Source organism: Mytilus edulis, chromosome 1 (genome assembly GCF_963676685.1).
Source record: "Mytilus edulis chromosome 1, xbMytEdul2.2, whole genome shotgun sequence".
NCBI lineage: Eukaryota > Metazoa > Mollusca > Bivalvia > Mytilida > Mytilidae > Mytilus > Mytilus edulis.
Window position 1 is genome coordinate 76,277,603 of NC_092344.1, and position 27,955 is coordinate 76,305,557.

The 27,955-nt window shown below is 30.3% G+C and overlaps 2 protein-coding genes across 4 annotated transcripts in view; one reads left to right on the forward strand and one right to left on the reverse strand.

Annotated features, from left to right (window-relative positions):
- Positions 1 to 27,955, reverse strand: part of LOC139490551 (RNA helicase Mov10l1-like) — a 42,080-nt gene that overhangs the window by 7,929 nt on the left and 6,196 nt on the right. For both annotated transcript variants that reach the window (XM_071277377.1, XM_071277387.1), the window contains exons 4-17: positions 22,856 to 23,071; positions 21,010 to 21,130; positions 20,136 to 20,234; positions 19,466 to 19,612; positions 18,596 to 18,687; positions 17,351 to 17,409; positions 16,195 to 16,410; positions 15,358 to 15,467; positions 13,739 to 13,816; positions 13,158 to 13,313; positions 11,028 to 11,093; positions 10,519 to 10,683; positions 9,548 to 9,721; positions 8,689 to 8,838 (exon numbers count right to left, since the gene is read on the reverse strand). In XM_071277377.1, the coding sequence (XP_071133478.1) occupies positions 8,689 to 8,838; positions 9,548 to 9,721; positions 10,519 to 10,683; positions 11,028 to 11,093; positions 13,158 to 13,313; positions 13,739 to 13,816; positions 15,358 to 15,467; positions 16,195 to 16,410; positions 17,351 to 17,409; positions 18,596 to 18,687; positions 19,466 to 19,612; positions 20,136 to 20,234; positions 21,010 to 21,130; positions 22,856 to 23,071 (1,849 nt within the window). The remainder of the gene's footprint in view (positions 1 to 8,688; positions 8,839 to 9,547; positions 9,722 to 10,518; positions 10,684 to 11,027; positions 11,094 to 13,157; positions 13,314 to 13,738; positions 13,817 to 15,357; positions 15,468 to 16,194; positions 16,411 to 17,350; positions 17,410 to 18,595; positions 18,688 to 19,465; positions 19,613 to 20,135; positions 20,235 to 21,009; positions 21,131 to 22,855; positions 23,072 to 27,955) is intronic.
- On the forward strand, positions 926 to 27,942 carry LOC139490559 (serine-enriched protein-like). Of its 2 annotated transcripts, none has more exons than XM_071277398.1 (5): positions 926 to 1,263; positions 25,475 to 25,781; positions 26,263 to 26,474; positions 27,278 to 27,435; positions 27,794 to 27,942. In XM_071277398.1, the coding sequence occupies exons 1-5, from the start codon at positions 1,212 to 1,214 to the stop codon at positions 27,827 to 27,829; spliced, it is 765 nt and encodes a 254-aa protein (XP_071133499.1). In that variant the 5' UTR covers positions 926 to 1,211; the 3' UTR covers positions 27,830 to 27,942. The 2 variants fall into 2 exon arrangements, with proteins under 2 accessions (XP_071133499.1, XP_071133508.1); XM_071277407.1 differs by lacking the exon at positions 926 to 1,263 and adding an exon at positions 9,582 to 9,697.

Below are 27,955 nucleotides of genomic sequence, written 5' to 3' on the forward strand. Positions count from 1 at the left end.
TATACATTTTAAAAATCTAAATTATATGAAAAGGGTGGGGTATCAGAAACCAATCGGCACCCCCTATCAATTTTAAGTATTGAAGTAGCCCCCCCCCCCCCCCCCAAGCCTAATATATATACAATTTTTCTAGGAAAGTTAATGGAAAAATTATACCTTAATTAATCCTTTACCCTAAAAATTGTTTATAAAGTAGGCATCATTCCCATATACAATTTTTGTTCTAGAAACAAAAAAATTGAAGCGTCAGTTATTTTCAACATACAATAATATAACTAATAAAGATTAATATCCCTTATTTCTTTATTTTTAAATCTATTTTTAATCCAGAGATTTAAATATATAAGTTTAATAATAAGTATTATTCCAATTAGTTTATTTAAAGTTTAAATTCTAACCAATATTTTGTTTAATCATTAAAAATTTCACATCCTAAAAACCAGATTCAAATATAAAAAATATCATGTGAACAAGTATTACTTTTCATGTAGAAATAATATATTATAGTTCACAAGATAAATATCAATATGAATAATATGTCATACCTTTTTTGCTGATCATGTATTTCTATTTTTACCTTTACTGATATAAATTGGTATAACCCATAATGTTATCATATTGCTTGTGTTAACCAAACCAGAACAATTCATTCACAAACAGGGGTCATTTAAATTCTTGTCTTAACCAACTTTAGAGCATCTACATTTTATATAACAGGGGTTACAACTCTATTTAAAATATAATTTTTCACAATCCTATCTATTTTAGGAATAAAGGAAATTGTTTTTTTCTTTTAAAATTAAATTAAAACAAATTGAAAATAAAATATGAAATTTTTTATTGATATAAAGTGGAGCTTATAATGTGAAAATACTAAGTAAAACCTCCTATTTTTCATAATGGTATATCTTCTTTGCGTTAACCAACATGATAACGTGCCAAAATAAGTTTATTTTAAGAATTCTGGAACTTTTTTGTCGTAAATAAATCGTTACAAATAACTATGCTGTTCGTGACGTCATTAGATCCGACAATAATTTTGAGAAAGATAAATGGAAAAAACCAATCCATAGTTTGAAAATGAAATAATGGTGAAAATGTGACAACTTCAACTTGGAATCAAATTCATATAAGGAAATTTGGGAATTATTATCTATTTAATGTGACTGAATTCATGAGATACTAAAACACCTAGTTAAAAAGTAATTTCTATGGATGTATCTATTCTTCTCAGTTCAACATACAGTTTAAGCAGAATTAACAGTAGGTAAATACAAAAACAATTTAAAGAAGGTGATTTATTTAATAGTATTGTAGTTATAAGAAAAAAAAAAGCATCTGTTGTAACAATTCTTATACCCCCCTCTTTTTCCAAATAAAAAAAAAACCACAAGCAAAATTATATAATAGAAAAAGGAAACAAATTTATAAAAAATAATGACTTTGAATAACATAAATATTCATGAAACTCAAACAAAATTGAAACCCCTAAAGTTCTGAAATGATACAAGACCTTCAGGCGTAGATGTCTCTTTTTTTCTAATTATTTTGTAAGTTTGCTGTCTGATTAACATATACTCCACACCTGCCCTTATTTTAATATCAAAACAATTGAAAATTGAAATGGGAAAAAAAATTGTCAAATGAATTTTAACCTGCTGTTGTCTACAAATATTAAATATTAGATTTGTGAGTAAACAAGAATGTGTCCCAAGTACACGGATGCACCATCTGCACTATCATTTTCTATGTTCAGTGGACCATGAAAATGGGATAAAATCTCTAATTTGGCATTAAAACTAGAAAGATCATATCATAGGGAACATGTATATTAAGTTTCAAATTGATTGGACTTCAACTTCATCAAAAATTACCTCGACTAAAAACTTTAACCATGAAGCAGGACGAACGGTGAACGAACGGACAAACGAACAGATGACGAACGGACGGAAGGACACAAAGACCAGAAAAAATAATGCCCATAATTGGGGCATAATTAAGGGGGTAGTTGGAAACAGCAGAATATAGCAAAATAAAAAAAGGTTTTCAATCGGTAACAACAACTGAAAGTATGATTTACTCAAAACTTTTTAAAATTTGGGAGAATGAAACCAAAAGTGTTACTTACAAAACAGCCAATACGTTTTAGACTAACTATGCCTTGGAGATTTGCAAAATTTTAAAAACTTACGAACAGGGAATATCATGGAACAGCGAATATCAGTAGTCACGAATATGTAAAACCTAAGGATCTTTCTTAACTCTAGAACAGTATACACAAGAAATTTAATTTGTATTCATTGTCAAAACTTACATTTCCAAATTTCAAATGAATATTTCAAAGATTAGCTTTTGGTATGAAACAGAAACCTATCTAAAACCTTAAGACAGGGACAAAATAACTTCTTTCAAAATTGTCATAGTTTACTGTTTACTTTGGTATGATCATCCCAAACAAAGAGAATACAATTGTCAAAAAAATTTAAAAGTGAAAAGTGGGATATTTATGTAGGGTAAATGTATAATTGATCCAAATTTTGTCTTAACCAACTTATGGGTTATTTCCAATTAATCAGAAGGGGGTAACTTCTTAAATACCAGAAATTTTATGTGCCATTTTCATTTACATATATTTTTTGCTTTAAAATAATCATAATGATTAAAGGAAAAATATGAAATAAAAACAAATTACAAAGATTAAAAGAGATGAAAGGAAATTTAAATATTGTGATCTTTCATTTCTCAGTTTGATCTTTGGAACTTAATTTGAAATCTTCTAAGCACCCCTATCAACTTGAAAATGTATTCTTCTTCTTGCGTTAACCAACATAACGATGCCTTATTATAATCTATTTTTGGTAACATGGAACTTTTCTGTTCTTATAAATAAAACTGGTATATATAATACCAATGCTTGTGACGTCATTAGAATAGAACAACATTTCAAAAAGAGAAAGATGAATTTTAGTATTGGATAAAAAATTTATTATAATTCTTCATGGATTGTCTGCTGATGGAAAATAATGAAGTTAGTCTTAATATAAAATTCATAAGTGTGCATAGTATTTTGAAAGTATCTACTAGATAAACCTACACTTTTAGCAGTCCATTGAGCTTCTATTCCAACAGTTTGTACCCTGACCCCCCTCTCCCTTCCCCCCTCCAAAAAAGAAGAGGGCAAAATATGTATTAAAATTACTATTATATTAATATGCATATTACTAAAAAAAAACTCATACCTATTTTAAAATGAGCTGAAATATTTTAGAACCTTAAAGGCTAGATGTCTATTTTTTTTATAGAGTGTAGTAAAATTACAGTCTCATTGAGATATAATCCACACCTAAAGGACGACATCAAAAGTTCAATGTAGGATAAAAAACTTAATTCACATAGTTTTTTCACTGAACCCCCCCCCCCCCCCCTCTTAACTTAATTTGGGAAAAATTGATTTACCAAAATGGATATATGTAAATATCGATTTTAGATATACAAAACTTGCAAAATTTTAACCCCCCCACCCCAAACTATTTGATCTAAGTTTTTTATCCTACATCGATCTTTTGATGTCGTCCCTAATCTTATCTTTCTTATACAAAATTAGAATAAATATAAATAACAAAGACTCTTTACTCAATATTGACTACAAATATCCCATGTTCTAGGGGTCACTATATCAAGGGGGAGTTGGAAACTTCAGAATATAGCAAAATAAAAAGGCTTTGCTCAAAACAACTGAATTTATGATTTTGGACAAATTTCAATTTGCAATAGTACCAAAATATTTGAAACCAAAAGCGCTAATATACATAACAGCCAATACCATTTAAGACCAACTAAGTCTGTGAGAGTTCAGTTTTAATACAATTATATAAATATCAAACTGGAAATAATATAGAGACAGAATTAATCAATTAAACCATACTGATGCTAAATTATTGGCTACCGCACAAATTGTATTCACAGTAAGCAGTCATAAGTAAGTGCTTGTAAAAAGTGTATTATATGAATTTCTGTGCGTACCCATCTTGAACAATTCAATGCATAAGAGCGTTACATAAAAAGGACCAGACTATGATAGCACTTATACCATGGTCATCTTCGGCTGAAGGATTTATAACCTTCATTTAAAATACAATAGGAAATTCATAGGTAAAATGTGTCGTTAAAATCATGCTGTAACCATGTTGCCCATCACCAATTTTCTTCATCATATTTTTATCTGAGTACACATTAATTTGGCTTTCAAAGACAGATATATAGAAAAAAAGATTTAGTAATTTTTGTAGGTATTGAAGGGAAAACTGAAATTAGATGATTTTCTAAAAATGTCAAGGGACAGTCATGACAGTATACACAAGAAATTAATTTTTTGTCAAAAATTACCTTTCAAAATTTCAAATGAATATTTCAAAGTTTAGAATTTGGTATGGAACAAAAACAATTCCTGAACATAACGTCTGTCACAGAAGAAGAATTAAATATAGAACACTGAAACTAAAATACCTTTCATAAACCTTTCTATAGGGGCAAAACAACTTCTTCAAAATGATCATAGTTTATTTCAGTAACTATAACCCAAAACCAAAATAACATATCAAATTGCCAAAAGATATACAAGTCAAAAAGTGGGCTGATATTTATGTCAGGTAAATGTATAAATAAATACTGACGGGGGTGATCCAAATTCTTGTCTTAACCAACTTATTGGTTATGTCCATTAAATTAGAAGGGGGAGTAACTTTTTAAACAACATCAATTTTATGCGTCATACTTATTTACATTTATTGATGCTTTAGAAGAATCATAAGAAAATATATATGAAATGAATAAAAGTTACAAACATACAGAAATGAAAGGAAATTTAAGTATTGTGGACGTTCATTCTCCGTTGGAACTTTGAAACTTTTATTTTAAATCTTCTAAACACCCCTATCAAGTTATGGTTTCTTCTCCTTTGCGTTAACCAACATGATGAAGCATTAGATTAATCTATATTTGGTAATATGGAACTTTTCTGTACTAATATCAAACTGGTATATATAATATCTATGATTGTGACGTCATTAGAATAGAACAATATTTTGAAGAGGGAAGATGGATTTTAGTATTGGATTTTTAATAATTCTTCATGGATTGTCTGATGATACACAATAATTAAGTTAGTCTGAATACAAATTTATAACTTTTCTAATATTTGACACAGACTTTTTACACTATGTTTTACTGTGTAGCTGTCTGTTTGTTTATTCTGCATTGGATAGAGGTATAGGGGAAGATTTAAGCGAGTTGAGATTTCGAAAAACATGTTTAACTAAAATGCATTTTTGCACATGTCCCAAATCAGGAACCTCTAACCTTCATTAGTCCTGTGTGTCTTAAATTTTTTTTGATCATTTATTTTTTTCTGATTTGTTTGTCAGTCAGGGGTACTACTTGTACAAGTGTATTTTATTTACTTGAAGAAGTAAAAAAAAAATATACACATATAAGTAAATTTGTAGGATACTTATACAAGTGAATTTTATTTTAATACTTGTATAGGTAAAAAAAAAATTGCCTTAGTTATGTCCCTTAGTCATTCAGAATTTTTTACTTGTATAAGTAAAAAAATCATCCTTTCTTCTTTTCTTGAATTTTTAAGATTTCTTTGCTCTAATAGAATTTTAAATTGTGTATACCCTTTACATATGTCTTTACTAATCATTTAAGTGTAATTTCATGCACAATGAAAATCCCATTTGTCTGTTATCTTCATAACACTGCTCATTTACAAGCCCCAAAGGAGCAATTTTTGATTGCCTTGCGCAAATATACAAGATCTTTGCTCAATCAGTTTCTTTGATGAATTAATGAGATGAAACATTGAACTTTAATGAAAAAATTTGAGCAAACCTGGGAAAAATCATTAAAGGCATGATTTTACATCTCAAAACTTAAGGATTTTTGTGGGATTGTAAGAAAAATTTACTTATACAAGTAAATTTTTTAGAAAATTAAGGGGAGATAATTCAAACATCATTTATTTACTTGTTTGTGTATATTTTTTTTTACCTCTTCAAGTAAATAAAATACACTTGTACAAGTAGTACCCCTGACTGTTTGTGGTGTACATTTAGCCTAATTACATTATTGTTAAGTGGCCAGCAGAACCACACCTCCTGGTCCAGGATTTTCTCTCCTACATTCAAGACTCATAAGTGGTCTTGTGCTGTCTTGTGCTGTCTTGTGCTGTTTTCTGCTCTTTTGTCAGGTTGTTGTCTCTTTGAAACATTCCCCTTTTCCTTCTCAATTCTATAAAACTTTGAAGTATATCAAATTTGATAAGCTTCAAATTCAAAACTGTTGTTTAAAACAAGGATATTATCAAGCCACCATAGTTAACAAGCTAACAAATTCCACTGTCTAACTATATTCTAGGAATCTATTTTTCAGTCATGCAATAATATAAGTTTACCTCAAAAGAAACTTTATTGTTGAAAATTTTGTTGAAAATTCCTAAATGTTGCACTTGGCACCATAAGTTGACAATAATACAAGCTTGTATAGTGTTTTGTTAGAATAATAATCTTTAAAAAAATAGATAAAAGATTAAAAAAGGTCTTCTTCTAAGAGTGTATGGGTTGCAATTACCTTTATCTCTGCCCTCCTACACCATTTTAGAAAGTGGCCAGGGAACAAGATAAAGTTGTAGTGCATTTCTTTTGACATTAAATTCTAACAAAAATAAATGGGGAATGTGTCCATTGGACACAGAAAATGTCCCCACTTACAAATCATATAAAGTTATAAAGAAACATTTATAACTTAAGAACGTTAAAAGTTACACTACCCAAATTGTACTTGATCTGAGTTTTGTGGTAATAAGTATAATAATTGTTTACAAGATTCATAACAATTGGTTGAGGCAAACTTAATGAAAAATTTTGTCAAATAAATCCATTTGTTACGGAGCATAACACCCCTTTTGACAAGTTTAATTGAACTATAGAAACTAATTATTTAAAATTCTACTGAACACCCCTATCAACAAGAAAATGGATTCTTCTCTTTGCGTTAACCAACATGATGATGCAATACAATAATCTAAATTTGGTAACTTTGAACTTTTCTGTCCTAATATCAAACTGGTATATATAATATCTTTGATTGTGACGTCATTAGAATAGAACAATATTTTTAAGAGAGAAAGATGGATTTTAGTATTGGAATTGTTATTATTCTTCATGAACTGTCTGCTGAAGCCAAATAATTAAGTAAGTCTCAATACTAAATTAATAACCATGCATTGTAATTTAAAAGAAAATCAAATTCAATAGCAACGATCACCCCTTTTTAGCACCTAAATCCTCAATCGTTTGGGCCATAACCCTTTTGTGGTATAGAACCTTGTGGTGCAATTTCATAGAGATCAATACACTTATATACAAAATATGGTCCTAAAACAAGACAAGAGCTGTCAAAATGACAGCAAACCGGATTCTTTAACATTTATTTGTGTTCTGGCATTTATCAATATTACAAGGACCAAAACTCATAATAGGTAAAATTTATGATTATCAATATCAAACTTGACTTCCATGTTGTCAACAATAACAACATATAAACTAGATAGAAAATAACCCTCTAGCAGGACAAACTGTGTGCCCTTAATGCATAAAGTAAGAAAAAATTACTAAGTCCACCTACCTAGAATTTAAAAATATCTAAAAAAATTAATGAATTTTGTTGTCAGTAACAACATATTAAAATTTTAAAAGGTTTGTTTGAACGGTTCATGAGTAAATGCACGGACACAACATTTTTTAAACTTTCAAGAACTGTAACTCCTGAACGGTAAAAGTCAAAATCGTCATTATTAAACTTGACCTCCATTTTGTTGTCAGTAACAACATATTAAAATTTTAAAAGGTTTGAGTGACTGGTTCATAAGTAAATGCACGGACACAACATTTTTTAAACTTTCAAGAACCGTAACTCCTGAACGGTAAAAGTAAAAATCGTCATTATTGAACTTGACCTCCGTTATGTTGTCAGTAACAACATATTAAAATTTTAAAAGGTTTGGTTGAACAGTTCATGAGTAAATGCACGGACACAACATTTTTTAAACTTTCAAGAACCGTAACTCCTGAACGGTAAAAGTTAAAATCGTCATTATTGAACTTGACCTCCATTTTGTTGTCAGTAACAACATATTAAAATTTTAAAAGGTTTGGTTGAACGCTTCATGAGTAAATGCAGGGACAACATTTTGTTGCCGACTGCCAGCCTACCCGCCCGGCCGCCCTCCATACATCCCCAAATCAATAACCGACATTTTTGACACAAAAATCTGGTTAAAAATGCTAGTTTTTGGCCACTGATTCTTAATCAGTAAGGACAATAACCCACAATAATCAATTACAGCCTTCCTTTTGTGTTTTTGAACCTTGTGGTACAATGTCATAGAAATACAATTGTACTCAAATTATAGCTTCGTTAAAAATGTCTTTGGATGACAACAACAATGCTGACAACTTTATAACATCAAAGGACCATAACAATATGACTAAGTCATATATAAAAAAAATATTTACAAAGACAAACGATGAAATATGCCAAGTGATGGCAATAGCTCAGTTTGCAGCCATAAAAAATGATTGAGCTAAAAATGCATTATTTGCAGTATAAAAATGAGTAGTGTACCTGTTTACGATATGGCGTGATGATACCAATATCTTCTGGGTCCACTTTCACATCAGGATCATTGAGTATTCCCTGGAGATATCTGATTACTTGTACAGTTTCTACAGGATTAAACCAGGAGGGACTGTTCCCTTCCCTCAGATCTGTTCCCTAACAAATAATATGTTAGTCTAAGATTAATGCAAAATTTCCACAATCTTTTACATACAAAGAAGAGTTATGATTAATTCCTGACTTATGTAGGACAAAATAGTCATCTCACTCCATAAAATTTTTTTTAACTCACAAATTAGGGATAACTTTAATAAAAAATACTCAAAATTGACAACACTTCAAATGGTCTACATGTTTCGCCTACAAGGCAGGCTTCATGAGGACAATTTTCGTACTCAAAGTGGTACATTGAATTTCACTTTGTGAAGGTGAGAGAAACAATGAAAAGTGAAAGTAGCAATAAAGAGTTATAAATAGATAAGATAAACATAGAAAAATTAAGTTATTAAGTGACATTGACAACAGCAAAATATTTCAAAAGATACATATTATTATTTTGTTTTCCTATTATAAATATAAATTTATCAAAGATAACAAGCTTATAAATGTTTACACAAGACAGGAGTTTCATCTTCAAAATATTTATTATTTAAAAGTTAAAGCTAATAGGCCAAATCAAGTCCAAGGTTGAAGAGCATTATGGACCCCAAATTTTGAAAGGAATATAATAGAATAAATTATAAGATATTTTTTCTTTAGCTTGAAGTGATTTCAAAGATTTTAAAGTTGGTTTAGATAACAGAAAGTTTAATAAAGAACATTCACAATTCTAAAAAAGACAGCAATAGCTATTAAAACTACTTACTCGTACTCCATGAAATATAACAGGGAAATGTTTTGTAGGTAACATGGACCAGTTACATAGTCTGTGGGTCAGATGATGGTCTGCCTTGACCAAGAGTTCTCCATGGTAAAATAACTCAGATGGTAGTCCTAGTATGGATGGATGTGATCGGTAATTATCTACTAATTTTGTCACCTAGAACAGAAAAAGAAATAAAATTAGAGTTTCAATAGCATTTCATGATAGGATAATTAGTCCTTTGATGACAGGATGAGACAGATACTTATTTACCAGTTATATCACCAATTATTAAAGAGAGTGAGCATTTAATCTTTCAAGGATGTAATCACATCTATAATTGTCCCTGTCCTTTTTACCCTGTTTTTAGACAAACCTTTGTGACATTATTTTCCTGGTGTTGGTGTGGATATCCTTATTTTTTTTTTCAATTAAGAGGTTTTAAATAAATGGTGTGCATTTTAACAAATTAAAAAGCAGAAACTTTGTAAAAATCTAATTTGCTTTCTTAGAGAACAAATCTTATTGAAAATGTTTAAATCTACATTAAATTTTCTTATTTTCCCCGACCATTTTTACAAATGTCAGATGGTTCTATTTATTTCAATAAATTGAATTCATTCCATTAAAAACTTATTTATATAGCCCCGTTAGTTTTGTCACAACATTTTTTGGAATTGTTAGAAACACAAGAATGAAATGGAGACAGTTCTACTTTTTTCTGGAACTAAATACAAGTAATCTTTTAATTTTTATAGATGGCAAACATTCTTTTTGTTCTATCCTAAACTGGCAAACCAGAAAGCAAATAAGAGATGGATTTAACTGAGTATACAGAATATCTACCTTGTAGGGTTGAAATACCCATGATATGCAAAGTTAACTCAGTCTTATTTTAAATACATTCTTATGACATTATGCTTTCTTCCACTTCATTTTAACTCTAGTGGTTATCAATCATACCACATGCTTACCAACAAAGGATCATAGCACCCATGATCAGCAAATATTGCTTCATTCCTATCATACAATGGTCTCCTCATCAACCTTTCTAGAAATGATAATTCTAGGCCATATTCTTTGGAATATTTTGACCTTAATACTGCTCCTAGCTGCATTGGATCACCTGCTAGGACAATCTAAAATTAGAGATGAATTTAACAAAGCGATTTCTTCATTGTATAAAAATATTCTTTATGTTTCATCTATCATTTTTTGGAAACAATTACCATGATGACTTGGTAGATCTTAACTGCAAGAACAGAACCTGTTTATTTAAAGTTGAACAAGTTGAAGAAAACAATTATTATTTCAAATTTTTCATGTCAAGGCCTTTTACAGTATGGATTTTCCTCATTGTTGAAGACTGTACAGTGAACTAAAATTGCTTACATCCGCTTCATATGAACTCTGGTGAATAGTTGCCTCATTGGCAATCACACCACATCTCCTTATTATTATATAAGGTTTACATTCTTCCTACCTGACCAGTTTCGTCACCAATTAAGCATATCGATATTAGACACTCTGGTTCTGTAGCTTGTCCTGCCTAAAATTATATAGAATAATTCCCAATATTTAGTATATAAAGTTACATGCTTCTGTTAATTTTTAACAGTGAGATTGTTGAAAGAAACTTGTAAATGCAGTACAATAGAGAGGGGGATTGGAGGGATCCTGATCCCGAAATCCCGGGCTTAAAAACATGCAATCCTAAGGTCATGAATTTAAAAAAAATTAATTCTGACTTCCCCAAATTCCAAAAAGAAATCCCAGATCCTGAAAGGGTCAATCCTGAAATATCGAGCTTTAAAACAGGTCCTTCCCCCTCCATTCCTGTTAATTGCATAGCCTTATTGTCAGACAAAATTATGCAATTAAGCAAAGTATGCATATATATCTAAAATGCCAAATTACAGTCAAATAACATCAATAGTAAGCTAAGTAAAGATTAGTAAAGGAAATCCCTGATGAAAGATGAACAGATTAATCCACTTGCAACATACTGAATGATGATATATATTCTAATAAAAGTTATATGTCTAATGTCAAACATGTTCTTTGAATTAAGTTTATAAACACATTTTCTTGTAATTTATTTGGGTACCAACGTTTCCTTTAAAATACCTGGGATACAAAAATAGAACCAAATTTTCTAAAAATAGATTTGTTTCCATGACCCTTATGTGGATGTACATTTTTACACCTTGTTTAAAATAAGCTGTTAAACAATGCTACAGGGTTTATTAACTTTTTTAACAATAAATGTATAATGGCCTTAGATATGAAGTATTTACAGCTTTCACAGTGATTCAAACATGTCTCTTTAACCTCATTAGTTCCGTATATACAAATCAGTTAAGAAAGAGGCCCTTTACAGGGTATTTGCTTCAAAGCTTGAAGCGCCAGTGTTGAATCTGAGAAAATATATTATAATTAGAAGTAAATGCTTTTTCCAAAAATCATAAAAACTAAATTATTGACGTATAGAACTTTTCGGCCATATTGAATGCGCTGTAATGTTTAACATGAATGCTAATCAGCCCAAGCCAAATTACCAGCCAATACATCGGATGTTTAAGCGAATTAGCAGGCATCATTGATTTTAAAACTCACCCTAAAAAGTGAATATAAAATAATTACGTAAATAAAAAAATGTATTCAATAAAAAATAGACTTACCAAATTGCCCTTACTGTTTAAAAATCTCGTCAGTTTTTAACTAAGCATATTTAGCTGGCAATATTTTTTATGCAATTAACTGAAAGGCCACTTTTAAGGCTAAGCAGATGAAGGGTAAATGGTTTTGTGCAGGAGAAAATGATGCAATTAACAGAATTATGCAATTAAGTAAGCGATTAAGTGGAGTCGACTGTATATATAAAATTTCAGAATGTTAGTATTATTTGTGTGAACATACATTTATAATTACATTGACTGTGCTTCTAAAAAAAAAATTGAAAATTCAAACAGGAAATATAAGGAGAATAGTAGTGGGTCTCATTGGGGTCTTAGCGTGACACTGGATTGCTGATTTTTTTGTAAGCGTGACACGTTAAAGTCAAATTATTATGCCGTGAAAACAGGAAATGAAGTCTAGAGGGACACAGGAAATTACAAAAAAATGAGAATTGCTTACTTACTTAGTGTAAGCGGGATACGGGAATCTGACAAAACAGTAAGCGGGATCCAGGATCAGACCCCCCCCCCCTCCTCAATGAGAACCCCATTGTAGTGTAAAAACAGTTTTATACATTTCTGCTACCATCTAAAAGTATTTTGAAAGGTAAGCAATCAACAAATAGCTAACATGAGCAAAGCTGAAGGTCAGAAACGAAAAATTGTTCAAACTCCAATTTAGTAAAATAATGATCAAGAAAAGTGAACTTGTACAATTGTTAAACTCCACCATAATCTATCATGTCCATCCCTAAAAGATGTATGACGATGCTTATAATACAAAAGAGATGAGTGTTAATACTCAAATTTTGCTGTTGTTTCCATTTTATGCAAATTACCTTACTTAGACTATTGATTATTTCTTTTAGTTGTTTCATTTTCAGAAAATATATAATACAAGCAGTAGTTTTTTGGTCAATTATGAAATTAAATACCTCATCAATTATGACATGTGTAAAATGTCCTGCTTTGATCCCTAGAGAATACAGCACACCAGCTGATACACATGTACACACAACTATCCTGTAGTGTGAGGCAGTGTCAAGATCGTCACCATTTAAACAATATGGCTTCAGACACTCTGATATAACCTGAAAGTTTTCACAATTTTTTGTTAATTTGTTTTTGTATTCAGTGTACTAAAAAAAGCTTAATATTATGGACATGGTTTCATAATTGTTCACATGATAAAAAAAACTATGATGTAAAATAAAAGTAATGCTATGATCAGAGTTAACTTCAGTTCTGTTCAGCAAAATTCTGTTGCTGGTCAAACAATTTATTATAACAATATTTTATATCTCACACATATTTTCTTTTATAAGAGCAATGTAACTTTGACATTTAAATTTTTTTATGTGAAAAAATACAACAAAGTTTGTGTTAAAGTTATTGTACTATCGGTATAAAGAGAAAGGAACAGAGTTTGAATTATTGCAGAAAAAAAGAATTTCAAATACCAAAATAAATTGGATTAATTATCATGCAAGCACTTTTTGTTTTTTCCTTTTCAAACCTCTAGATTTCTATTTTTGGCATTCAATCTGACCATATCTGTTGTCTTTACTAGTCCACTCTCATGTATTCTCTCAGCCTAAAAAAACAGATTATCTTATGTCTATGCTAAATATAATAACACTGAATAATAGAATATACAAACATTAAAGTTGATAAAATAACCTGATATGTCTCGCCTTTTTGTAATTTTGATTATGCCAATATTGAAATCAAAATGGCAATACTTTTACATCTTACACAAGTTATGAAAATATTCAAAGTCAATGAACCATGACTGAGTTACATGGTTAAACAATCTCCATGTAAATGAGATGTGCCAATGCTTATACAACTGCATACCAAATACCATCATGACCATTGACCTATTATAAGTCATTCCCAAATCTTAATACAAACATTAACTAGTAAACTATAGAAAAGTTTCAAAGTCAATAAGAGGCGGTGAGGCTATATTATCTCAATGGAAACAATACTTGCAAATGCCAATAAATTTGCATACCAAATATCATTGACTTAACATTAGTAGTTCATCTTAAACTGATCCAATCACAAACTAATATATGTAAACTAAGATAAGTTTCAAAGTCATTAGACTGTGACCGAGGGGTGAGGCCAAATATTCTCCATGGAAATGAGATGTGCCAATGCTTATACAACTGAATACCAATTAACATTGGCCTACCACTAGTGGTTCCCCTTGAATTGACCTAATCACAAACTAATACATGATAACTCAGAAATTTTTTCAAAGTCAATAGACCATGACTAAGGGGGCAGAGCCAAATTATCTCCATGGAAATGAGATATACCGATGCCTATACAACTACATACCAAATATCATTGACCTACCACTTGTGGTTCCCCATAAACTGACCTAATCACAAACTACTAATGTAAAATCAGCAAAAGTTTCAAAGTCAATAGACCATGACTGAGGGGGTCAGGGCCAAATATTTTCCATGGAAATGAGATGTGCCAATGCTTATACAACTGCATACCAAATATGATTGACCTACCACTTGAGGTTCACCATAAACTAGACCTAATCACAAACTAATACATTGTTGCTGCCGCCCCCGCCGCCGGAAACAGCATACCTATGTCTTGCTTTTTGACTCTGTCAAGGCAAAACAAAAAAGGCAAACAAAAATTCCTTTTCTTAAAAAAGTATTTATATGTGTTGGGATTGCTTCCCTTTGAACATATAGTAGATACTTAGCCAGCAGTAAGCGGTTGAGCTAAGAAAGTTCTTCTTTACCTCAGTCGATTAACACGCTGCCTTGTAACACAGAGGTCCCGGGTTTGAATCTTGGAGGAAACAAGTGATTGTTATGGAGATCATGCTCTCCAGTTTATACATATAATTGGTCTAATACTTCACACCATTCCTTAACTGAATGTTCTTGTCAAGCAACCATATTGGTATTCAGGGTGAAAACAAGCAAGTGTATAATAAATATAGTCCTTCTAAATCTACTTAATAAAGCTTGTGAGAAGGTCAGCAGCAAATACAAAATACAAAATAAATGTAATCTTGGTTTCTTCAAAGACCTACTGTTCATGGTACTACCAATCCTATATTAAGATAAAATAACTACTTAGACATTTCTAACTTACTATGAGGTCAGCTGCACTGTTAGATGGTGTACAAGCCAGAACTCGACTGGATGGAATCTTATGTAAAATCTGTAGAATGCTTTCTACCACTGTCACTGTTTTGCCTGTTCCTATAAAAAGAAACATCACAAATATACATCATATCAGATATAGAATTTATGATAATATGACACTATTGTCCTCTTGGTCAACTGGTCAAACCAGTTCTTAACCTTAAAATAACCGAAGAAGCTATTGTATTCCTTTTTATTGTTAACTGTTCTTATTCTATGGACTTTTCCAGAATGTTTCCATATATCAAAATTTAGAAGGTAAAGTTTTGAGAATTGTTCTAATCAAAGTATTTTTCTAAATTGTGTTAAAAGAAGAAATACCTATTGCTTTTAAATTAATAACAAAAGGAAGAATGCATAATTTTCTTTTGTTTGATTTCTACACTCTTTTTTTTTTTTATATCTATAACAAATTTTCTATGTCTTCTGTAGAACGGAAATTTTAAATTAAATGTAATGGACAATGATTTAGTAACCACTGAAGATCATAGGGAAAAGAGACATACAATTTTTTTTAAATGTCACAACAAAACAAAGCAATATGCGTTACAATAGGTTCTCAAAGCTAACCCCTACAAATAAATATGAAACAAAAAATATAAAATTATAACTTAATTCAAGTACATGTATGCAAAACATGCTGTTCATTTGACCATGGAAAATTGCAGTTTGGTGAAAATTGAAATTAGAATCTTGTAAGACTTTTACTAAAGAGGACTGTATAACAAAATGAGATGCCTATTCCCCTTAGCCTTGGACAATCCAGTATCTAAGGAAAGCTTACCAGGTGGACCAAATAGTATATAAGGCATAGGTCGACATTGTCCCTCCAATATCCTGGTCACAGCTGCCCTTTGTCTGACATTCAATGATTTATTGTAATAATTGATTCGTTTCTGCTGGCTTTTACTTGGACTAGTATGCAGTGGTGTCACTGTTGCACTCTGGGATAGTGACCTCAACTGTGACATCTTTGGTAATAGAACAGTTGGAAATAGTACTGAAAGAAATTTCAAGGTGCTGACTTGGCTAAACATTTCCAAAATGATTGTCCTTTTTTTTTTTTAAACATAAACAATATCATATATGGTATTTGTATGCATGAATAAAAGAGAATATTGGGTACATCTAGCATGAGCAGTCAAACAAAATGACACAAAAAAAACAAAAACACTTCTCATCTAGACAATCTAGCCTCATTTTAAAACGTTTATGTGAAAGTCAATCATATTCAGTCATACAAAGTTTGTTTTTTTAAAGAATTATTCACATCTTTGATCTTGGGTTTTAAATAGACATCTGTATTGTTGCAATCATACAGTTCATCCTTATTTTTGTAAAGAAACCAATGATTTTAACTCAGGAAACATTATCTATAAAAAAGAAGATGTGGTATGATTGCCAATGAGACAACTATCCACAAAAGACAAAAATGACACAGACATTAACAACTATAGGTCACCCTACGGCCTTCAACAATGAGCAAAGCCCATACCGCATAGTCAGCTATAAAAGGCCCTGATAAGACAATGTAAAACAATTCAAACGAGAAAACTAAAGGCCTTATTTATGTAAAAAAAATGAACGAAAAACAAATATGTAACACATAAACAGACAACAACCACTGAATTACAGGCTCCTGACTTGGGACAGGCACATACATAAATAATGTGGTGGGGTTAAACATGTTAGCGGGATCCCAACCCTCCCCCTAACCTGGGACAGTGGTATTACAGTACAACATAAGAACGAACTATAAAAATCTGTTGAAAAAGGCTTAACTCATCAGATGGACAAAAACAAAAGTGGACTAGTCACTTTCAAACCAAGTATTTAGAAATATCAGCTGAGGGAAGTTTTTTAGAAACATGGTTACAATTGCTTGCTAAATAAGTTTATACTGTGATTAAGTTTACTCAGAAAATATTATCTATATGTACCATTTTCTCCTAACTGTACAGCAAACTCTGCAGACTGATGACATCTTCTGACAGGTGCCCTACAAATAACAATAAATTACTGAATTTTAGACAATTTATAATGCTGTTGAATTTTTATATCTAAAAATATTTCGAATAAAAGAAGAATGTGTCTCAGGACACAAATGCCACCGCTAAAGCTTTGTAATGAAAATAGGACAGATTGATGGTCGACAGGAGAGTCAAGGGTAACAGTAGCGGCAGGGGTGATTAAGCTTTGTGTATTAGTACAAAAATGTATTACTGAAATCTTCATATATCAGTTAAACCACTGATTTTAAACCTCTTTAAATCTTAACATTCAATTTCAATTGTTTTAATGTAGGTGTTTAACACCACTTTCAGCAACCTTGCTCATAACATGGTGGTCAGTTATTGGAGATTGAAGTCAGAGTAGCCAAGAGAACAAATGACCGTCAGAACTCAAATTAACTGTAATAAAACAACAAAATGGTCATACTTTTTCTTGTCCATTAAAGGGGCACTAGCTACTAGATATATAAAAAATGATTTTTTTGTTCAATCATTAATGAAAGCGAAATAGTGAAATAATAATTTGCTTTTATCAGCTTATATAGTTCAGATTTGTCAAATTAAGCTAAAAAACATTGATAATGAATAATTCACTTGCAAGTGAATAATTAGACCTCATTGAATCCGTATTCATGTGAACTCCAATTTAACCCTGTAGAAAGAGATAGAATAATGCATGCATGGTCCATGTATGGTTATTTAAAGGAAAAGAATGTCAACATTGAAAGTGAAACAAAGGTAAATAATTTGAATGACTGATTCGATCCGCCAAAAATTGTACTTAAAAAAAAACGACAATAAAAATAAATTTTCAATCTATAATACAAAATTTAACAGACCTATAAAAATCCAATTGCACGAGTTGCTTAAACTGTTTTATATCTTTGTTTATGTTTACCTGGTTTATATGGCCATCAAAGGTCAACTTGATAGTTACTTAGATGGGGTCTTGGCTAAAATTCACACAAAACGAAGCTACATATTATTGACCCCATGTCCTGTAAATCGTTTATTTTATACTTTTGATTGTTTGGAAAAATGTTTTACATTGTTATAAATAAAATATGAGAATTTGAATCAAATCAGTGAACAAGAATTTGGCAGCTAGTGCCCCTTTAAAAGACAATAAGAAAAAATAATCTGTTTTCTTGTGGTTCTAAAAATAAATTGTACCTATTAAATGTAAACATGACATCATAATCTTTTCCTGTGTAGTAGTCTTGGAATGTCTTGTTGAACTTCATTAGAACTTCATCTTTTAGTAACTGAAATCAAAAATGAGAGTTCAATGATTCCTATTTTTTGCCTGTAAATTGATAAAACAAAATACAGGTTTAATGTGAATATCTTTTAGGACAACTTCTGTACATTGCTTTCATCTTCTGTACATTATTTTATCTCTGAGGATATGCAAGTCAAATAGACAATATTTTGCATTCATTAATAAAATTGAGAATGGAAATTGGGAATGTATCAAAGAGACAACAACCCGACCATAGAGCAGACAACAGCAGAAGGTCAACAACAGGTCATTAACCATTTTTCTGAGTTCACTGTCATTTACTGGCAGTAAAAGCAATGAAAAGGGTACATTTTAAACCCAAACTGAAATGTTTAAGAAATGAACATATATCATGTATATTCAATATTTGATTTTGTAATCAGAAATGTTGTCAATTTAATATTTGGCTCAAAATTGAAACATTTCATCTTAGTTGAATAAAATTGAGAATGGAAATGGGGAATGTGTCAAAGAGACAACAACCCGCCCAAATAAAAAACAACAGCAGAGGGTCACCAACAGGTCATCAAGGATCATTACAATAAAACTACATTAAAAGGGGGGAAAAGATATATATTTATACTATTATGTTTGGTTTGTGAAAGTATCAATTTTATTTTGTAAGGTTTCCATTTCACCATTCCTGGAACCAAAAGTCTTTACTTTTAAATCATTTCAGGACCTCTTATCATAAATCATCATAACCACTTAAATCCTCCAATATGAGTTTCAATATTTCTCATGCCTATAATGGTCCTTACCTCATGAACACATCCCTCATAACGTGGACCATCAGGATCACCTGGGTCTGTCAGTATAACTCTGTCACCAATAAGGACTGAAGGTCTTCCCTCAGCTAGGCCTGGTACCTTCAATCCCAAATATTCTCCTATTCTTCTCATACAAACCTAAAATTAAAGAAAAAACATTCTGAAGGTATCATAATTTAAAGAATTCTTCTGAATATGGAACTGTTAAAACATTAAAAAGTGTATCATGTAAACATATATATATATATGTCTTTTCTAATTTACTGTGTAAAAAATACTTTTATCTATCATGTTTATAAAATGATGAATAAAATTCCTTTAGGTCATTTAAATTTTTGTTTGCATAATGTGTCCTCTGTCTCGTCCAACATCTCAGCCCTTTTATCTGTACAGGCATTGAGTAAAGAAAAGAATAAGGGACATAGACCATGTGTAATAGGGAAATTGAAAATTACCTACGAAACTAAAAGAATTACCCAATAAGAATTTTTTTTAATTCTTCTAATTTGCACTCATACCATATTGTCTTACAACTAATAAATATGACTAATGCGCAAATCACTGTGCTTAAAGGGCTATACTTTCATACATCAATCATGTTTTTTTTGTTGGTTTGGCAAAACACATCATATCTCTTCAAATGTATCACTAAATAACTTACTCTTTCTAAATCAAACTCTCTAATATCTATCTCCATCTGTATTTCTTCTAAGTGAATCAGTGTATCAAACTTCTGGGTATAGTTCTCAAAAGTTAGCTCCTAAAACAAATCATGTAAAATAACAAATAAATGAAGAATGTGTTTAAGAGTTCAAGCTTTGAAATGGAAATGGAACAGTTGGAAAGATGAACAAACGGCAGGTCAAGGGTAACACTTAATGCCCCATTTGCCTAGCAGTGGGGGCATAATAATACATAATTAAATTACAAAGCTCAGATTTGGACATAACATGTCTAGTGAGCAACATTATAAGTGTGGTACCATTAATGAGTTTTGATATAATTTTCTTTTCATCAAGGATCATTACAATATAACACCATTAATTTTTGGTCAGGTGGTATAAGGGTTAAAACAGCATAGATTTTTTTGTTCAATGTAAAATATGATGTGCAGTAGAAACAACCAGTTTTGAAGAAAAAGACACTATTGAGTAATGGAGGGATCTTCTAGGAAATTTTATCTTCATAGTTATCAAAAACAAATAATAGAAGTTAATAAAACAGGACTGTGTGAGTAATTGGACAAAATATTACAATGCCTTTATAATAAATCTAGGTGTTTTATACCAACTACTTTCTTATTTGAGGCTAAAGATGAAATAATCAATACATTGTCAGAATGTTAACATGTACCAAAATTTTGTAAAATTTAAAAGAAAAATAAATAGCGATCAAATGACAGAGTGTTCACAAAAGCATCTGTGATCTTTTACTTTTTACTACACAGACAAATATTCTGAAATTTCAGCATCATGTTTAAGATACCTTTCAATTGTTCTGTAATCCCAAAACATTTTCCTGTATTTGATATTTACCTCTGTTAGAACAGGATAGTTGTCTTCTATACAATCATTCTCCATAATACATTCTCTAAGAGGTGTAGGGACAGGGTACTGTTTCAGTTTGTTTGGCAAAAACTTCCTTTTTGCAAACTTGCTGGAAAAAAGTTGTGGAAAATAAAATCTTGAATAAAAAACTAAACATAACACACTATATGAATGCTGTTTTATAAACTTTTACAAGTTTGTTGATTACAAATCCAGTACTAATCAAAGAGCTGAATAGCTCTGAGGGGAAAGACGGCCCTTGTTTCTATTTCATTTTTTTGGGGTGGGGGTTGGGGTTATCTTTTGTTGATAGTCTTCATATAAAAAATGAAAAAAAGAACAGCTAGAACATGTGGAAGGTTGACACTATTGGAATCAATTGTTGTTTAATGTAATTTTGTTTCTTTAGTTTAGGATTCAATTTAAACCAATGGAAGAGATCTGCATCTTCTAAATCTAAACATTCAATTAAAGTTGATAGTTAATTATCTAAAATTCAAGTAGTTGAATTCTGTCATTTAACAACAACTACAATTATTTTTGAAATCTTAATAGTGTACGACTGAACTGTAGGCTAGGGCCATTTTCCATTTTTTGTGACAGTACTCTTAAAATCTTTAATTTTTTTCTTAAGAAAGTTAGGACTGAAAAATCTATTCAGTTTTAAATTTCCATTGATAAAGTTCCCAGTTATATCTCTCATCACAGGGATACAGGTACTAATAAAAATAACAATATGATTGATATAAACTGTGTGAAGCTTGTTTCCAAATCCTACATTTTGAAATATTTGTAAAATTTCATGAATAAATAGGTTTAAACTACAAAATGCAACATTTGTAATTTTTTTGTAACTATTACAATGATTATGTTGGTACACAAAATTTAGTTTTAATGAAAGACTACTTATCATATACTAAATGTCACATTTTAAGTGTTTATTTTAGTGGATAATTAGCTCATAAATTGAGGTGCTCCTGAATTGGAGGAAGATTCTCAAAACAGAGTTTTACAGAAAAAAATGGAAAAAATCGTTTCTCTCCCAAATATCATGTAGCCCCTCGGACTTCCTGTTTACTTTGAAAGTTGTTGACCTACAAATTAAAGTATTGCATGTTGATGTTTAAATCATCTACAGCAAACATCATTATGTTTAAATTCAACAAACACTATTTTTTAATAAGTGCACAATCTTTGAGAATGATTTAAATAAACAGTGAAGGATATCCCTGCTTATGCGTAGTGTGGCATTCCAACAATGACGTCACTATAAAATATAATGTAGGTTGGATATATTTAGAATATCTCGTCATACTGATTTTTTCGGATTGTAAAAGAAACGTAAATAGTGTAAAGGAGAGCTCGATATACGATAATTTCGAGAGAAACAGAAGGGAAATGTGTAAAAAAGTGTTTAAAGTCAATTTATTCATTTGTGTCTCCCCATCTCATCATTCTTAGTAAGATTTGTTGGGGGGTTTTCCACACTATAAAAACAAAATGAATGATGTGAGGGAATGTCACTCTGGTCAACCCAATTGGGGATTGAAGGCTTGAAGCCGTCTTCCCCAAAACAAACTTAAGGGGGAAAATGTCCCTCAACTACGCACTTGAGTTTGGGAGTAAAATTCAGAAGTTTTGAAGTAAAATTCAGATAACTTGCATTTGTTCAAAATTCTTCTTTTAAAATTATAAGTGTTCAAAAGACCAAATAAAAAATAAACTGTAAATCTGGTAACAATCATGTCATCTTTTATATTATACATATTTATCCCCCCTCCCCCCCCCCCCCAAAAAAAAAAGTAAAAAAAATCCCAATACAACAACAGAATACCTATTTTGGCTTGGTCTTTCTCCTGATATTCTCCAAGCCTCATCAGACCTAGATGAAGTCTTGTACCTGTTGAAAGCTTCACTTCTGGTACCAGTGTAAGAACCAGTATGGTTTACCATAGACATGTAAGGATCTATCACTTCAGCTGTGAGGTATCTTCCTATCTTGAAACCATCAAACACTATTACTAGTAACTGTTTCTCTTGTCCGTGTGTTCTAATAATACAAAAATATACAATTTTTAAAGTTGTTTCAATACTTAAACTTGTCCATGTTACTAGTTAATTATGTGAAGGGATGATTTTAAAAATGTTCTCAAAAACAACTATAAATATGACCTTAATATACATGCTTATATTCATTTTGGGGTCCCTCATAGCTTGCTGTTTGTTGTGAACCTAGGCTCTGTGTTGAAAACATTACTTTGATCTAACATTGTTAACTACCTAATACATTGTGACTTAGATGGAGAGTTGTTTCATTTGAACACATGCCACATCTTCTTGTTTTTATCTATACATGCACTTCATATTTTTATAATGCATTTTTATAATGCATTTCAATATTCTTATAAAATTGACTTGAAATTAAAACATCTTTTTGCTATTTTAGATGTTAATTGACTGGGATTGCCAGTTAGAAGCAAAAGAACTGTAGTTCTCTCTAGGTACTTGAACTTCCTTCATAAAACAAAACTGGCAACAATCATAATTCAAGGTTGCTAAAAGTTATGTTAAACAGCATCAAACCAATAAATCAAAATATAAAAAGACATTGTTAAACATTTATCAGTAAATGTTGAATTCACAATAAAATGCAATAGTACTATTTTCTTCTATATTTCAATATCTAACCAAATGCACCATTGTATAATGTTTTCAACATCTTGCATAGAATTCTGCTCAAACAGGATTGAATTTCCACATTGGATATTCAGGGAGGTGTGCTCTATTGCTTTGTTCTAAAAGAAAAACTCACTACAGAGTTCTTTTGATGTGGTGGCCCGAAAGTTCCAACCACCAAAATTTTGCAAAGGACCTACTCATTTTAGGTATTTTAAAAAATGAAGAGTTATATTGGATCATTTTAACTGCTAAATAGTTATATATGTTGCCTTTCTAGTAAACATTTCTTGATGAAATAGTATAAAGGTTTTGTTTAAATTTTCACATGAATTTATAAACATGATAAATAGGAAAAAAATTTATGAAAAAAAAACACTTCTCCATTCAAAAATAAATAGGAGAGAAAACACAAAAATATATAAATGGCCTTTTAATCGGAAAAGGTTTAGGGAAAGAAAAAAATAATTACAAGTTCATTAAAAGAAATTGTCAGCCCTAGCTTCTGGCAAATATCATATAACTGACAGAAAACCTATAAGTCATATAAGTTTAGAAATATACAAACAAAAAATTAATTAATATTATTTTGTGCAAGAGTAAGGCATTTTCCTTTCCAAAGCAAACATTTATTTATCTTCTGTGGCCATATACATTATACAGTATATAATATATTATGTTCAAAACATTTTGTTATTTGAACTTTAAGATGACATATTTTAATTTGAAAGATTAAAAATAAAGAAAGATTCATTTTTCTTAAAAAATGTTCAAAGTTAAAATTTTGGTATTATTGTTCTGATATTTTTAATCTACAATGAGATTTACCTACAAAATACATTACCACACATATTATTACAATTAAGCCACAGCAATTAATACTCCATTAATTAGATCACCTCAATCACACCATTGCCAATTAGTATATTCATTGATGATTTAAGTAAAATAAACAAAATATATAAACATGTAAAAAATTAACTATAGTTTTACAGTCTTTTGAATATATTACTATTTTCATAAATAAAGATGAGACCCAAGCTCAAAAAGGCAAACAAAACAGGGGAACAAGCTCTGGAAATTAAAAGTTTGAGACCCCAAGCTCTACTAAAAGCCATTCCTCATCTATAGGGTATAAACAGAGATTCCTCAATATTATGAAACAGTGTACTATTCATGCTATTTGTGTCTGTGTTTGCTGCAATTTTTATTTATAAGTTTACAGTCAATTATCTTTTTTTTTATATAATGGATAGAAGTGAGTCCACTTTGGCTTTAGTAGATTTTGAACAAACAGAGTTTGATGGTAAGTCATGTTATAATAATTGATGTTCAATACACAAAATACATTTCTATGATATAAAAGCTTCCATGTAAGTTTTTCATTTTCTTTTTATTGGTCAAATCAAAATATTTGGTAAGTTTTTCTCAATTTAATTAAGCTGAAAGTTGTGTATTCCAATTTACTGAAAGTTCAGAAGTGCTGAACAACTTGGAATTATTCCTCTTTTACAGTTAATACCAGTGGCTCATATTATTTCTACAAAAGCTTGTACAAATATAAATGTGTATCTTACACATGCTATGTCTTATATTTGTTATTATTGTACTATCTTCTCTGTAACTTTATATGTATTTGGTTTCTGAGAATAAAGATCATTCATTCATATCAGGTCTAATCTTTTCACATTTCAATTTAATAATCTCAAAACAAGATAAACTAGATGGTGAGCATTTTCTGTCATTCTGATTGGTACAATCTTTGTTTCTGTTACAGACTGCTCCTCTGGATATGGATCGTCACAAGATTTGTCCGACAATGAGGCTGTAACAGCTATAGACACCATTAACAGCCCTAATAGTGAACATGTAAGACCAACATCCAGGCCAACAAATAGCCTTCTCAACACAAGGATTGGACATTGGACAAGCTCAGACTCAATGAGTTTCAGGAATACACAGACACTGACTGAGCATCTAAGAACAATCTCATATATACCTCAACTATGTGATGTCATCTTTGAAGTTGGACCAGAAAAGGTCAAAGTTCATGGTGTCAAGGCCATCCTTGGAACAAGAAGCAGGTAAATTAACACACAGTTCAGAGATACCTTATACTCACATTATATATATGTTTATATATATGTTTTAAATAAAAATACCATCAATCATTGTGTAAAGGTTTGAAACTTTCTTACAACTGCTGTCCTATAAGAATACATTTGTTATGAAATGGGATATGTGCCAATAAGCAAGCAATGCTCCCAAAAAAATAATAAATTGATTTTTAACACAAGAAATATTTGGACTTAAATTTCAATTTCATCATATATTGGAACACCATTAAAACATTATAATTTCAAAAAGCTGCACAACTGTATCTAAAATTTTCTAAGAAATGTAGATTGGTATTCATGTTACAGCACTATAACAATGTTACAGTAGAAAAAACAATAATATACCAGTTAGATCAAAATGTAAAAAGGACTGAACAAAGATACTGGTAATCAATATAATACATTGTTTTAAAATACATAAAATACTTAATTATACTATTTCTTTCAGAGTACTGTATAATTTGATACTGAAGAAACAAAAAGAGCAAGAATTCAAAGGAAAAACTCATAAAAAGGACAAAAAGAAGAATAAATCCAGCATTTTTCAAAATGATGTACATGTGTTAATCACAGTCCAGAAATACCATTCGGAAGATTTCAGGAAGATCATTGAGTTTATACATTGTGGATCTGTTGACATCAACTCCAGCTGTCTGGCAGGTAAATAACAGGCTATTTCTATTATTTTTTACTTTACATAGGCAGGGAACATACATCTTGCTATTAGAAGGCAGATCAGGAATATTATTACATTCATACACCATGTTAAAGGGGGCTCGCGGGTCTAAATCATTTTTTTTAATTTAATATTGGATTTTGCTATATTTTTCTATAAATGAACTTTATCTTATACTTAATAGAAAAATAAAATAAAAAAATGGGGTCACTGTTCATTTACGCTCACAATCTGCCTTCGAAAGAACCATACATTTTTCTAAAGGTGCCTTTTTTCTGTTGAACTAATAGGAGAAATAAAAGGTAATAACGAAATAAAACAAGACCTTTTAAAATTACAGAAATCCCTCAAATTTTACAATACTTTAGTTTAAGTACAGCTTATGTGAAAATTATAATAAAAAAATATAGGTCAACGATGAGTTAAAAAAGATATTTCAATTTTAATGCCAAAAACTGGCATTTTTGAACCAAGGGAGATAATTTGGAGCTTTTTCAATGATATTTACATTTAAAAAATCATCTGCAACCAACACAGATTGATTTTTGTTAATGATTTTTGTACCATATGATAAAGTAACAACTACTTAAGGTAATGAATAAAATTTGCAATGAAAAACAAATGTTTAAACTTTTTCTGAAATTTTTATACCCTTGAGCCTCCATAAGTAATAATCATTGTTTTAGTTTTACAGATTAAATAATTTTCAAATACAAATTTATAATAAATTTTAAATTAAGCATACTGGAAAATTATTGTAACACTTATTTATCGGTTATCTTTTCAGGACTTTTATGTGGTGCATCACAGTTTGGCCTTGATGACCTTGAGAAAGCATGCTGGGATTTTGTTAATTATTGTTTGAAGAATGGAACTGTGCTAAGTTTACTACCATCTGCCAAGAGATACTGTAACTTCAAACTTGGTCAAATTTTAATGGAAAAGGTAAGTTTCCTATCTTTCAATTACTTTAAATACAAAAAGGTTTAAATTTTGGTACTCCTTTTAGTAAATTTTATGTATATATATAAATGCACAGCTCTTTCTATTACTTGGTTTTGGTTTTGTATTGTTTGATTATTTACTTATTCAAATTTATTATGAATCTCTTTTCATATATATTTTATCTAAAAATTATCAAAACACAATCATTATGAATAATCAATAATATTTTGTGTTTAATAAATGTGATTTAAAATCTAGGTCATGTTAAATTCTTAATATTTACTCGAACAAGTCTAATGCAACAATTGGTTAAACCAACAAATCTGTTACTCATTGCTTTAAATCACTTCTATTTCAGATATTCTGTAGTGTCAGAAGAACTGTTACAGTATGATATGGAAGCTTTCAGAAAAAAAGTGCTATTTGTTCCTGATATAAACGTTAAAAGTTGCTATCTACATGTGCTACCGATTTGTAAATACTAATCATTAAAACTGTATAAGTATACATGTGTCCTTGG

What these genes read in the sequence shown, in the direction of transcription:
- LOC139490559 (XM_071277398.1), top strand. Translation starts at nt 1,212, where the DNA reads ATGGATGTATCTATTCTTCTCAGTTCAACATACAGTTTAAGCAGAATT. An exon ending in CAGTTTAAGCAGAATTAACA is followed by an intron (nt 1,264 to 25,474) that starts GTAGGTAAATAC and finishes TTTCTGTTACAG; the next exon opens with ACTGCTCCTCTGGATATGGA. An exon ending in CAACTCCAGCTGTCTGGCAG is followed by an intron (nt 26,475 to 27,277) that starts GTAAATAACAGG and finishes TTATCTTTTCAG; the next exon opens with GACTTTTATGTGGTGCATCA.